Raw genomic sequence first — 12,736 nt, 5'->3', positions numbered from 1 at the left:
GGTGGATTCCGGCGATCCTTCCGCCTCAGCCTTCCAAGTAGCCAGAATTACAGGCATGCGCTACCACGCCTGGCTGATTTTTTGATTTATTGTAGAGATGAGGTCTTGCTGCCCAGGCGGGTCTCGAACCCGCGGGCTCAGGCCATCCACTCCCCTCAGCCTCCCAAGGCGCGGGATCACAGGCTGAGCCACCGAACCCAGCAGAAAGGTTGTTTTGTCCTGTCGGAGTGCTTCCAGTCTTCTTTCCAGCTGTACAATAATTACTAGTCATAGTAAAACCATCTTAACACAGTTTGCTTTCAGAAAGCTAAATTATAAAAGGGGCTTTTGGCTATAAATATGGTATGAATTTTAGACTGTTTGTACAGTCTCTTATTTACATAGCCAGCACACATTTAATTCCTTCCAACTCAATTCGGAATCACCAGTTTTGCTCATGTCTGGAAATTAGACATATCTGTTACGATCTTTAAACGGCAACCAGGCATGCAGGTTGTGCAAAATTCTGTCTCTAATACAAAATGTGCTCAGAGACTCTAAATCCGGCAGTGACAGAGCAGGAGCTCACTTTAGGAAAACAGTGTTCTATATATAGACCTGTCAAGAAATGCTGTAACAGGGAGCACCTCCCAGTGCCTTACCAAAGGAGTCACAGCAGCATATTTATGACTAAATGGTCTACTTGAGGAAAAATACTTCACTGTGTGCTTTTTTTAACGGTTAATTCTCACTTTTACAACATTTAAAAAAATCAAGCAATAAGTCTTTGCTTCAAAACAATTTTATCTGACTTTTTAAATAAACAAAATTAACATTTGTGGATATTTTTCCACTCTATTAGATATTTTGGGTTTTCCTGTACTTGTGAAATGTCAAGTCACATCATAAAAACAAATTATCAATGGCAAAACACAGTACCTTATTTGACATAGTGCTAATCTTTGGCCACTTCACTACACGCATTAAAAATTAGCTTTAGTGAATTAAAATGGGAAAAAAATAAGTCAAACCCCTAAAGGTTCCATGGTTTTCAAAACTGTTTGGTGAAGGCTCTGAGGAAGGGAGAACGAAACAGACTAAGTGTTTTCAGCTGTGACTATTCGAGTTTCTATGGTACCATGAGTCCTCAAAGGATGGCCAACAGCAATCCCAGGACAATCTTCAAGAAGAGCCCCAAACTTTCTCACGGCAAAAGAATGGAACACTCAACTTTGGCACATTAATCCTTAGCATAAAAATCAGAATAGTATTCCTTAGAAATACTGATGAAAAAAATTTAACTGAATTACAGTTTTACAAGATTCTGCTTTCTCCTCGTTTGCCACAACTCAGGAACATTCCTTGTCAGAATGGCTCCCAGTGAAAGAGCCACCAATCAGCACATTACAGAAGGACGGCATGCCTCCACTCTCTAGCCAGGCAGTGGGCTGGCTACAGGACAGATACCACATGTATTTGTTTTAGCACATGGATATTTACACCAAGAGGCAATTTAACTCTTCTCTACATTCTGCAGGAAAGCGGTTCGACCTGTAGATATGCCGTCATAACTAACACTAATCTCAGGGCTACACTGAAATCCAAAGCAAATCTAAAAAAACCCTCTCATTTCTCTGCCAAAGCCTGAAGCCTGAGCTTCAACAAGGATGTTGCTTGCACCATTTGTAACGTACCCAAGTGCTTACTAAGATGATCAAAGCTATGGCCCCACACGAGTAAAAAGTTAGCATCTCAACATGCTTCATTATGTAAATTATCTTTGTCAGTGACATTACAGAAGCCAAACTCCATTTTTCACATCTACACTTCAAAAATAGCTTTTTGCTTCCCTGAGGGACCTTTTGTGAGTCTACCTGCAAAGGAGATGACTGGGACTGGAAGCCTGCAGGAAGCTAAAACAAGTGGATTCTAACCATTTGGAAAGTTAGCCCACGAAAGCTTCTAAGACCTGCTGGGGCTCTATTCTGTGAAAACCCGGAGCATGAACATTACTGGTGGTATCAGGTCATGGTGCTACAGTGTGCTCAGCAGACATACTCCAAGTGTAGCTGAGAACACAATGCATTTCACTGTATCTCTTGCCTTGGTTATTTTTTCCTAATACAAATGTATTTAAAAAATAAAAGAACGTAACCAAAATACAAGCATACCATATGAAAGCATTGGAAATATGGTAAAGACCTCTCTAAAATGCTAAATATTGTTGGAAAAAGGGACTAAGAAAAATTTCAAAAAAATGCCGTGGCTTATCTCAAAACCCCTTGACAACTGGTCTTAGCTTCAGCGGGACAAAGGAGAGGATTGAGCCATAACTACGCAGCAGACAGCTCCTAAGCCTCCTGCTACTTTTAAGCTTTACGCTTGCCTCATAGACACATCATCTCATGAGCATCAGAATGTACACAGTGGGCACTCTCTGCCAGTACGCAATAGTCCAGCCAGTATCTGTATACTTAACCATTGTAGCAAGCCCAGTGAAGTGCCGTATATCCGTGATTGTCTACCATGGCGGGGTTTGCATCCACAGATGCTGCCGACTGCAAAAGGGCTCCAAGAACACCAATGTGTCCACAGGCAGCTGACAAGTGTATAGGTGTCCGGCCCCTGCTGTCCCGAAGCAAGCACTTAGCACCGTGTTGAAGTAATGCATCCACACATTCTTCATGGCCAGTAACTGCCTGAAAGAAAGTGCATGGAGTCAAATACAGTATGCTAAACACTATATGCTGACTCTAGCTAATTTGAAAAAATTTTTTTTTGAGTTGGAGTCTCACTCGGTCGCCCAGACTGGAGTGCAGTGGCCGCTTCCGGCCACCGCAGCCTCGCCTGCTGGGCTCCAGCGATCCTTCCACCTTAGCCTTCTGAGTAGCCGGAATTACAGGCATGTGCTACCACGCCCGGCTGATTTATTTTTGGATTTGTTGTAGAGATGAGGTCTTGCTGCCCAGGCGGCTCTCAAACCCGCGGGCTCAGGCAATCCACTCACCTCAGCCTCCCAAAGGCACAGGATTACAGGCTGAGCCACTGAGCCCGGCTTAATTTGAAAATTTAAAAATTTACTTCTCCCCATTAACTAAGGCCATTTATCATTTTCTGAGTAATTCTGTATTCTTTCTTTCTTTCTTTTTTTTCTTTAGTCAGAGTCTCACTCCGTCGCCCAGGTTGGAGTGCAGTGGCACGCTCACGGCCAACCCAGTGTTGACCTGCTGGGCTCTGGTGATTCTTTCGCCTCAGTCTTCCAAGGAGCTGGAACTACAGGCGTGCACTACCACACCTGGCTAATTTTTTGATGTATTGTAGAGACGAGGTCTCGCCAACTTGCCCAGGTTGTTCCCGAACCCGTGGCTCAGAAAATCCCTTCACCTCAGCCTCCCAAAGTACTGGGATGACAGGCTGAGCCACTGCGCCTAGCCAATTCTGTATTCTTACTGGAAGTGGTTTAAAAATTCAGTTAAAGCACAATGTTGTCAAACTGTATAAAGTATGACAAACAGGAAGAGAGGAACTTGTAATTCTATGTAAATAATGATATTTCAAAGAAAAGTGATAATAACTGTATACGAAAATAGCTGGGACAATGGAAGAAATCAAATTAACATTAATTCTACTCAAGATTTTAGGGTTTTAAATTTTTCTTCTAACTTCATTGTTCTTTGGATTAAGTTGTAATTTGCAACTGTTCAAAATTAACATTTAACAACTAAGATACTGAAAGAAATAAAGACTGATAAAAAAATTTACTGAAGAGAAACAAACAGCCCAGCTAGGTCCCAGGTCATGGAAGGCCATAAAAGCTGCTGGGGGGACATGCGTCCTCCTGCTCACCCCTCTGTGCAGGGCGGTCCTTCCCCACTTGTCTTTGGCATCCACATCCGCTCCCTTGTTCAGCAGTGAGTAGACACAGTCCGTGTGTCCGTTGAGGACAGACAGCATCAGAGGCGTCCTGGGCGACAGGGGTAGTAGGTTCAGGAGTGCACTCCAGGGGGCAACCCTGTTTCAGGCACCCTCCCGCTTGGGAGCTCTTCTGTCTTTATTAATAAACTCCTGTTTTCTCACCCCCCTCTCCAAAAGAGTGCACTCTGTGGTCTTCGGTTAATGAATGTGCCTTTTTGGGATACATCATTAATTTACTAAAACTTACTGTCCATTTCCATCCTGAATATCTACTGCATTCTGTGGTTCTGCATTTCCTATTAACAGCCTCAAGCAATCCGAATGACCGTTTGTTGCTGTAAAGTGAAGTTTAAAAATTTCAGTGATTATATACAATGATCAAATGAAAAATGTCCATCTTAGAGAGTACATCTTTTAAAAGTAAATTTTGGCATATTTTCACTGAACTTACAATGCAAGAATGAAAGCTGTCTATAGGTACAAAGAAGGTTTCTACTGCTTTTGGCTGTTAGAGCTGAACAGACAAATTCCTCATGGGAAACCATGGCAGGCAGGCAGCCCACCCAGCACCCACTTCTCATCATCTGTCTTGGAAACAGGACACTCATTTCATTTAGTACTCTGGCAATGAGGTCAGGGAGAATGGCTGCCCTCCAGCCAAGGAAGGAAACTGTGATTAGGCCAAGTCACAGCCAACCCATTCTCCTCTGACAGTGATCATTTTCAAGGTGAACACTCCGACCAGGCGTGACCACTGAGATGCCATTAAGTCTAGAGGGCTCCTGGGAAATACTTTTCTCCCTGATCATGAAAAGTCGCCCTTCCTTTATGATTTCAGATGAGACCCCGAAAAGCAGCAGCTGCCACCCTGCAACACGATGCAAAGGCAAGAGAGCATTCACAGAGCATCTGGTCCAGGACTGACAGCACTGCAGAGCCCCAGTCTGGAACTGCATCCACTCTGGAAAGATATGTGAAAGCCCATATACCCCCGGCACTTAAATTAGTTTCAACTGGGTCCTCTGTAATATGCGGCCGAAATAATTTCAAATGAATACAAGTAAAATGATACATCTCAAGTATGCATTTCTTCTTTTTTTTTTTTTGAGTTGTAGTCTCACTCTGTCACCCAGACTGGAGTGCAGTGGCCGCTCCCAGCCACTGCAGTCTCGACCTGCTGGGCTCTGGCGATCCTTCCGCCTCAGCCTTCCAAGTAGCTGGAACTACAGGTGTACGCTACCACGCCCAGCTAATTTTTGATTTATTGTAGAGATGAGGTCTCGCCAAGTTGCCCAGGTGGGTCTCGAACCCGGGCTCAGGCAATCTGCTCACCTCAGCCTCCCAAAGTGCTGGGATTACAGGCTGAGCCAACGAGCCCGGCTTCAAGTATGCATTTCTAAGTCCAAACGCACAAGATGGGCAATGGTACAAGTAGCCCAAAGAAAATAGCTTTTTTTTTTTTTTTGACTTGGGGTTTCACTCTGTCACCCAGGCTGGAGTGCAGTGGCACGCTCACGGCCACTGCAGCCCCGACCTCCTGGGTTCATGTGATCCTTCTGCCTCTGCCTTTCAAGCTGTTGGCACAGGCATATGCCAAAGGCATATGCCACCACACCTGACTAATTTTTTGATTTATTGTCGAGATGAGGTCTTGCCATGTTGCTCAGGCTGGTCTTGAACTCCCGAGCTCAGGCAATCCTTTCACCTCCACCTTCCAAAGTGCTGGGATTACGGGCTTGAGCCACTGTGCCCGGCTGAAAATAGCTTTTTAAAAGTACGTTAAATCCTCTGTAGAATTCAGATTCTGTTCATATATAATAAAGTGTAAATAAAAATATAAGAAAAACATTTCTTGCACATAATGACGCAGAAAGGAATGTCTGCCACTATTCCTTCTAATTAAAAGATGACAAATGAAACAAGCTAGATTCCAGACAGTCTATAGTACTATCTGACAGCTCCATCCCATGGTAATAGTTATTAAGACGTGTGGCTTAAAGTCACAACCTTCACCCCTAGTCCAAAATGCAATAAACGACAGTGTCCTAACACCTGGAATGTTTCAGGAGATTTTACTTGGCCCACCATTCTTTAATCAGTTCACCTACACCCAGTGCACAGGAGCTACTGATGAATGCTGTGACATCCAAGTTCCATACCAACATCAAGTACGGCATCCCTGTGGGAAGAGGCTGGCTAACCTCCAGAAAAAAAAAGCTCAGTGTTCTTGCCATGACTTATGAATAGCAGTCCCCAAATCAGAGGCATCCACAGAACCAAGGTTTGCACTTGCTGAACAGATAGGCACGGATCTGGGCTCCTTTTCTGTAGGCAGGACTTATGCCGGAGTATATGGCATTGATTACTTCTGCGGGTCTGGCTAGTGTCCTAGTTCAATATTAACCTATTAAGAGGCCAGTCTCTCATGGAAGTCTTAAATTAGCTGTGCATATGATCTGCAGTTACAATATAATTCTTCTAGTTGTAGACTGGTATTTTTTAAAAATTTACTTTTATTTTTTTAGAGACAGGGTCTTACTATCGTACAGCCCAGGCTGGACTTGAATTGGGCTCAAATGGCTCAACAGCCTCAGTCTCCCAAGTAGTTATAGCTATAGGTATGTGCCACCATGCTCAGCTGTGTAGACTGATAAATAACTTTATTCTTTTTCAGAATAAGATAATAGAAAGTAATAGCATTTTGATCTCTTGCTCAAATCTTACAGCAGTTTACATATACACATTAGGTGTTTAAATACATTATTAAAATAGCTGTCTCTGAGACCTGCTTGAAGGACTGCTCTGGGAGCAACAGTGGGTGTTATTGATGGTCTTCTAAAATGCAAGCTTCTCAAAGGCTAGAAACAAAATCCAAGGTGTACATTCAAATGTATTCTTAAGAATCACTCTGTAAAAACATACTAAGTATGCCGGGCGCAGTGGCTCATGCCTGTAATTCCAGCACTTTGAGAGGTGGAGGCAAGAGGATTGCCTAAGCCCAGGGATTCGAGACCAGCCTGGATACCTCAGTGAGACCTCATTTCTACTATACATAAAAAAACAAAAAAAATTAGCCCAGTGTGGCAGTGCATGCCTGTAGATCCAGCTACCTGGAAGGCTGAGACCAAAGGATCACTTGAGGCTGCGGAGGCTGTGAGTGTGCCCCTGCACTCCAGACTGGGCAACAGAGTGAGACTCCAACTAAAAAAATAAATAAATAAATAAAAATAAAAATAGACTAAGTGAGATGAATCTCATTACATAAAGATAGCCTACTGGGGATGAGAAAAATACTCGGCTAAGAGCCTTCAATTATACCCGTCCCTGGTTATTTAAAACGTACACTGTCTTTAGTAATAATTCCTAAAGTTGTGAATCTGCACCTGCCAGTGGGTACCAAGTCATTTCAATGACCTGGTTACAGATATTCATTTTCTTTTGAGTTGGAGTCTCACTCGTTGCCCATGTTGAAGTGCAGTGGTACTCTCAGGGCCACCCCAGTGTCGACCCGCTGGGATCTGTTGATCCACTTCAGTCTTTCAAGGAGCTGGAACTACAAGTGCATGCTCTACCATGCCTTGCTAATTTCTGATTTATTATAGAGACAAGATCTCGCCAAGTTGCCCAAGCTGGTCTCGAACCTGTGGGCTAAGGCAATCCACTCGTTTTGGCCTCCCAAAGTGCTAGGATTACAGGCTGAGCCACTGAGCGTGGCCAGATCTTCATATTTTAACCCATCTGCCACATCATAAAATCAGAGCATGGAGTAGTTCTTGCATAATGCAGGTGCCCTATGAAGGCTGCCTGAATGTTTAATGTACTACCCTGGCAAAAGAAGTGTAAATGTTTATCAACTGCAAAATGAAGGACTACCAATACAAAATAACTGTAAACAGAAACTAAAAAATATTGCACTCTTTTATTGATAAGTTAAGGCAGATAATGATTTTTTAAGTGACTGTAGTCTTGCTGTTGATTTTCTCCTGAGAATGCAATCATTCTAACATTTAAAGCCAAAAATTTAAAGACAATTACCAGAGTACTACATGCTAGACACTGAAAAAGAGAAGATTAGACAGAAAGTGGCAAATAAATCAAGCATAATATGGGGTGTACCTGCTGCATGTATGGGTGTTCTCTTCAAAACATAATCTTTCACTAAGATTGAGGCTCCCTGATTAATGAGTACGTCCACACATTCCACATGGCCCTTGAAGGCTGCAAGATCTAAGGGTGTTCTTCCACTATTGTTTCTGACATCGAGATCTAGCAAAGACTGTACCAACACCTCCAGCGCTTGATGGTGACCATGATAGGCCTAGAAATCAATTAGAATATAAATTAAAACATATGTATTTAAATGGACTTCCCCAATATTTCAGAAAATAAAAATAAGCAAGCCTGTCTTCACATTATCATTATACCGGAGATAATCCAAGCTTTTGTATTGAGAACTCAGGAAGTTAACTATAGATTTTTCTAATGATCAACATTGAGAGCTACAGTGTTAGGGAACAGGCATTCTGCATGGCGTAAAAGTTCCAACGAGAGGTGGTCTTTTTGACTCATGTACACGCGTGGCAGACACTCACAGCAGACATTCAGCAGATACGTGACATGGTCATTCAGTGCTTTGATTCCAGGTCTATGACTCCAAAGCCTGTGTTCTTAACCACAGTTCAGTACTCCACATTAGCTGCAGAAACAGCTAGTCAGTTGAGCTGAGTCAATGTTGGAGTACTGATTTCTCAAATTAAAGTGACCACCCCCATCGCATACCATGCCACATAAAACAGTGAGCGATTCTTCTAGGAAAGGAACACGTAACTGAGCCCTGCTTCTCCCCCTCCCACGTGGCAGGCATCATCATCTCAGCTGTTCAAGAGGCAAGGGCTGAAGATATGTCAGGTGGAAGCCCCATCTTTCTTCAGTCTGATGAAGGGGCATTCCAAGTAATTCACTTCAGAATCCAACACATCCACTGACCGTACATTACTTACACTGGAATGGACACTGAGCAGGACCTACAGCAACAATGAGCTTCAAAGGACGGTAAAGCCATTCCCTGTGGCAAATGTCAGAAAGTAACAGCGAGAGATAAAGTTGCTCAGGGCCTTTCCAATTTCTTTGATGCCTCTGTGGTCGGAAGTTGGACTACTTATAAGCTTGACTGTTTCAAAGAAAAAATTGACTACAGAACACAGAATTCTACTGTTCAGGACCACATCTAATTTTGTTCCTCAATTCTAGGCCAATGAAATGAAGCAACTACAAGAATGAACTCCATAGTATACGTAGGAGATGGTATACAAAGAAGAGGCTGGACACAGTGCAATCCCAGACCTTTGGGAGGCTGAGACAGGAGACTGATCGCCTGAGCCCAGCAGTTCAAGCTTGCAGGGAGCTATGATGGCACCACTGCACTCCAGCCAGGGTGACAGAGTAAGACCCTGCCTCAAAATACATAAGGAGAAGAGAGAAAATAAGGACAAGTAGGAACCACGGTGATTTGCCATAGGGCTTTTCCCCTCATGATGTCCTTGTATAGGACTGAGAGAAGGAGCCCAACTATCTAGTACAAGCCAAGGTGGGAATCGAGACAAGCTTCCTCAAAGCCAGTACGTTTGCACTGCCCCAAGCTGTCCTGAATGGGAGAGTTCTGAACGAAAAACTGGTTTGAGGAACTTCTGAAAACTATCTAGAGAAAGATATGGAATGGAAAAGTTGTGGTGGAATCACTTTCACTGAGTCTGCTTACTAAACTACAAAATGACTTCCAGTTCAGCTTGAATACACTATCCAGTGCACCCATGTCCACAGCTGTGTTGTTCACAGTAGCCAAGAGGTAGAAGTAGTCCCAGTGTCCATCTGCAGGGAGCAGACACACAGGCCATAGCACACACGTAACCCGGGAATATCACTCAGTCTTAAAAACCAAGGACATTCTGCCCCAGGTTGCAACACAGACGAACCCTGAGGACACCGGGCTGGGTGAAACTCGTCAGTCACTGAAAAGAGACACTGTGTGATTCCACCTAAATGCGGTATCTGGATGAGTCAAACTCATCCGGACAGAAAGTAGACCGGCACTGGCCAGGGACTAGGGGGAAGGGGAAAAGGGAGTCACCAAATGGGTGCAGGCTTTCAGTTTTACAAGATGAAAAGGTTCTAGAGACTGCACAATAACGTGGATGAATATACTTAATACCATTAAACTGTACACTTGGAAATGGTTAAGAAGGTAAAGTTTACGTTATGCTTTTTATTTAACTGCCACAAACATACACAAATCTCTGACCCCCGAAAAAATGTAACTGCGAGAGAGGAAAATAACAAAAAACCAAAAACCACTATTCAGTGTCAGAGCACACTGTTAACTTGCAAGCACAAAAAGAGAAATTTGCCAAATTGGGGGTGGGGTAGGGAGCATGCAAATGTGGAATTTCTAGAGAAACAACATCATTAGGCTACCTAGAATGGCCATGAGATTGTAAGACTTTCGCAAACCTTTCGTATGCTGTCTGTGGAATCTCCATGGGGGATACAGTCTGGCACCTGTGGAATAAAGGCTCACTGAGCGGTCGTGGCAGTGCCGTGGCGAGAACGACGGTGGTGATGCCAGGACTGCCTAGTATCTGCTCAGACCTCGTTTCTTGCCACCAGCAGCCGAGGGGCTATCCCCTCAAGGGAGGCTCTGACTTTTCGGGCTTGCTCATTACGTGTGCCTGGCAGAGATGACACTGTTTTCAAGGTCTCAAAGGGTGAGGGGTCAGTAATCTTCAGGGAAGCCTTCTTAGTTATTCAAAGCATGACAGGAAGTACTAGTGGGAAGGAAGGGGCAGAAATCACAGAAAATTCCACATACTTGAGTCAGAGTCAGAACATACACAAAGAGAATATTAGGTAAGAGAGACATCAGATGGGTCACTGAGCTTACAGCGACTCACATTAAATTAAGGACATTATTCTCATAAGCATTTTCACTAAAAGTCAGGTCTTTTTTTTAGATTAGAAAATATAGTTTGTTTAGAAAGTAAATCAGAGAGAAAGAGGAGATTCACCTCCCCAAGGGAGGGAGTGGGGAAGGGGGCCAAAGCCAGGAAGCATGGTGATAGCTAGAGCTCAAAGAGCACATGCCACACCAGAGTCTAGCAAGGTAGTGGTCAAAAATCAGGCCTTATAAACATCTAGTGATGTACCCTAGTCTCTGATTCCCAAAGTTCTCTTCTCCCCCATGTGGAATGTGCTGTCTCAAAAGCAATTCTCTCAGTGTCGAAAGAGCTCAACTGAACGGGACTTGAGCTTTCCTAAGGTGATTAACGGCCATTTAATTTGTTCAAAAAAGGGGCACAATCTTCTCTAACCATCTCCACTTGGTGATGGATACTGAGAAGTAAAAATCTGAGGAATCTTAAAGCAGAAGGAACATTATAGACCATGCAGCCAAATCCTACAGGCAAGAACAACTGAAGGACAGGATCCCACAACTTGTCAGCACTCCAAGACCACAAAACAAGCAGAAAATGGTAGAAACACCATGGCGTTTGTGTGTGCACACCATATGTTTACAGGTTCTAAGCCATCCCATGAAGGTACATTCTGATTCACCCTCATAGGCACATTCTCTTCCTTAGAGAAGTCCCTGGGGAAGCCCCAAAACCACAAAACAGTGCCTTAAAGCCTCCTCTGAATTAAAATAGTTCTTTCAGGTTTAATTCATGATGACTATGTACCAAAAGCTCACGGTGCTAGTTTGAGTCAACACAAACAAGTACGAGATGTTGTCAGTAAGCTAGAAATCAAGCTGGCCAGGAAGGCTGTACTCACGGCCAAGTGTAAAGGACTTATTGTTGCTCTGTTATCTGAATCACTCAGCATGTCTGTCCCCGAGGTTTCCATCAACTGAAAAAGAAGCGGCATTTTAAACGGCAGAAAGACATACTCCGACAGTCACTCTCCCCGCCTTCCAGTCCGAACCCACTTTAGAGCATACAATGGCAACTCAGCAAGCCTGTAAGACAGGGCCGTCACAGCGTGGTAAGGACCACAAACTAAGAACTTGGAGAAGGGTTACAGACTAACTCTGTTTGGAGGAAACACTAAGCAACTGCCACCAAACAGACACCTTCCCTCTGCTGCACACATGATTTCTGTCACTACCTTCGCTCCTAAGGATGTGAAAATACAGCTTCAGCTTGAAGGGGAGCAAACAGATTAATACTCTAACTGGTAGGGGAGAAATTGACTAATACTTACAACATCTAGAGGAGTTTCACTGGCAATCTGAAATTAAAGTTAGAACAAAAATATTTAGTTTACAAAGTATTCATGTATATTAAGGACCTACTTGCATAGGCCTTTGTTAACTTCTATTCTCAACTGTGCTTCCTTTGCCTCAAAAAACTAAGTTTTTTTCCCAATAGACCACAGATTTGTATACATAGGTCTGGAATTTTAGTCTGAAGATCCATAATAACCTAAGAAAATATTTGTTATTTTCACAGCATGGGTCTTAGTGCCACAGTAAATATGTCAACCTCCTTTCTTCTATCTTTTATAGCCACTCTTCTTGAATTTTATTTCCCTTGACAAAGCTTAATAAGAGAACTTTTAACCCAAAGCATGCCACACGTATGTGTATCTTTTTTTTTTTTTGAGTTGGAGTCTCACTCTGTCGCCCAGACTGGAGTGCAGTGGCCGCTCCCGGCCACCGCAGCCTCGACCTGCTGGGCTCCGGCGATCATTCTGCCTCAGCCTTCCGAGTAGCCGGAATTACAGGTATGCGCTACCACGCCCGGCTGATTTTTTGATTTATTGTAGAGATGAGGTCTCGCTGCCCGGC

General features: G+C 43.6%; 1 protein-coding gene across 2 annotated transcripts in view; it reads right to left on the bottom strand.

The window, feature by feature from the left end:
* The window catches only part of ANKRD28 (ankyrin repeat domain 28), a 123,601-nt gene that overhangs the window by 11,064 nt on the left and 99,801 nt on the right, over positions 1–12,736 (bottom strand). For both annotated transcript variants that reach the window (XM_008047912.2, XM_021707478.1), the window contains 6 exons: positions 12,151–12,177; positions 11,722–11,796; positions 8,011–8,212; positions 4,142–4,229; positions 3,826–3,943; positions 2,459–2,678 (listed from right to left, as the gene is read on the bottom strand). In XM_008047912.2, coding sequence (XP_008046103.2) covers positions 2,459–2,678; positions 3,826–3,943; positions 4,142–4,229; positions 8,011–8,212; positions 11,722–11,796; positions 12,151–12,177 — 730 coding nt within the window. The remainder of the gene's footprint in view (positions 1–2,458; positions 2,679–3,825; positions 3,944–4,141; positions 4,230–8,010; positions 8,213–11,721; positions 11,797–12,150; positions 12,178–12,736) is intronic.

Source organism: Carlito syrichta, unplaced genomic scaffold (genome assembly GCF_000164805.1).
Source record: "Carlito syrichta isolate Samal-C Ts95f unplaced genomic scaffold, Tarsius_syrichta-2.0.1 Scaffold118119, whole genome shotgun sequence".
Lineage (NCBI taxonomy): Eukaryota > Metazoa > Chordata > Mammalia > Primates > Tarsiidae > Carlito > Carlito syrichta.
This window is presented reverse-complemented; position numbering and strand designations above follow the sequence as displayed.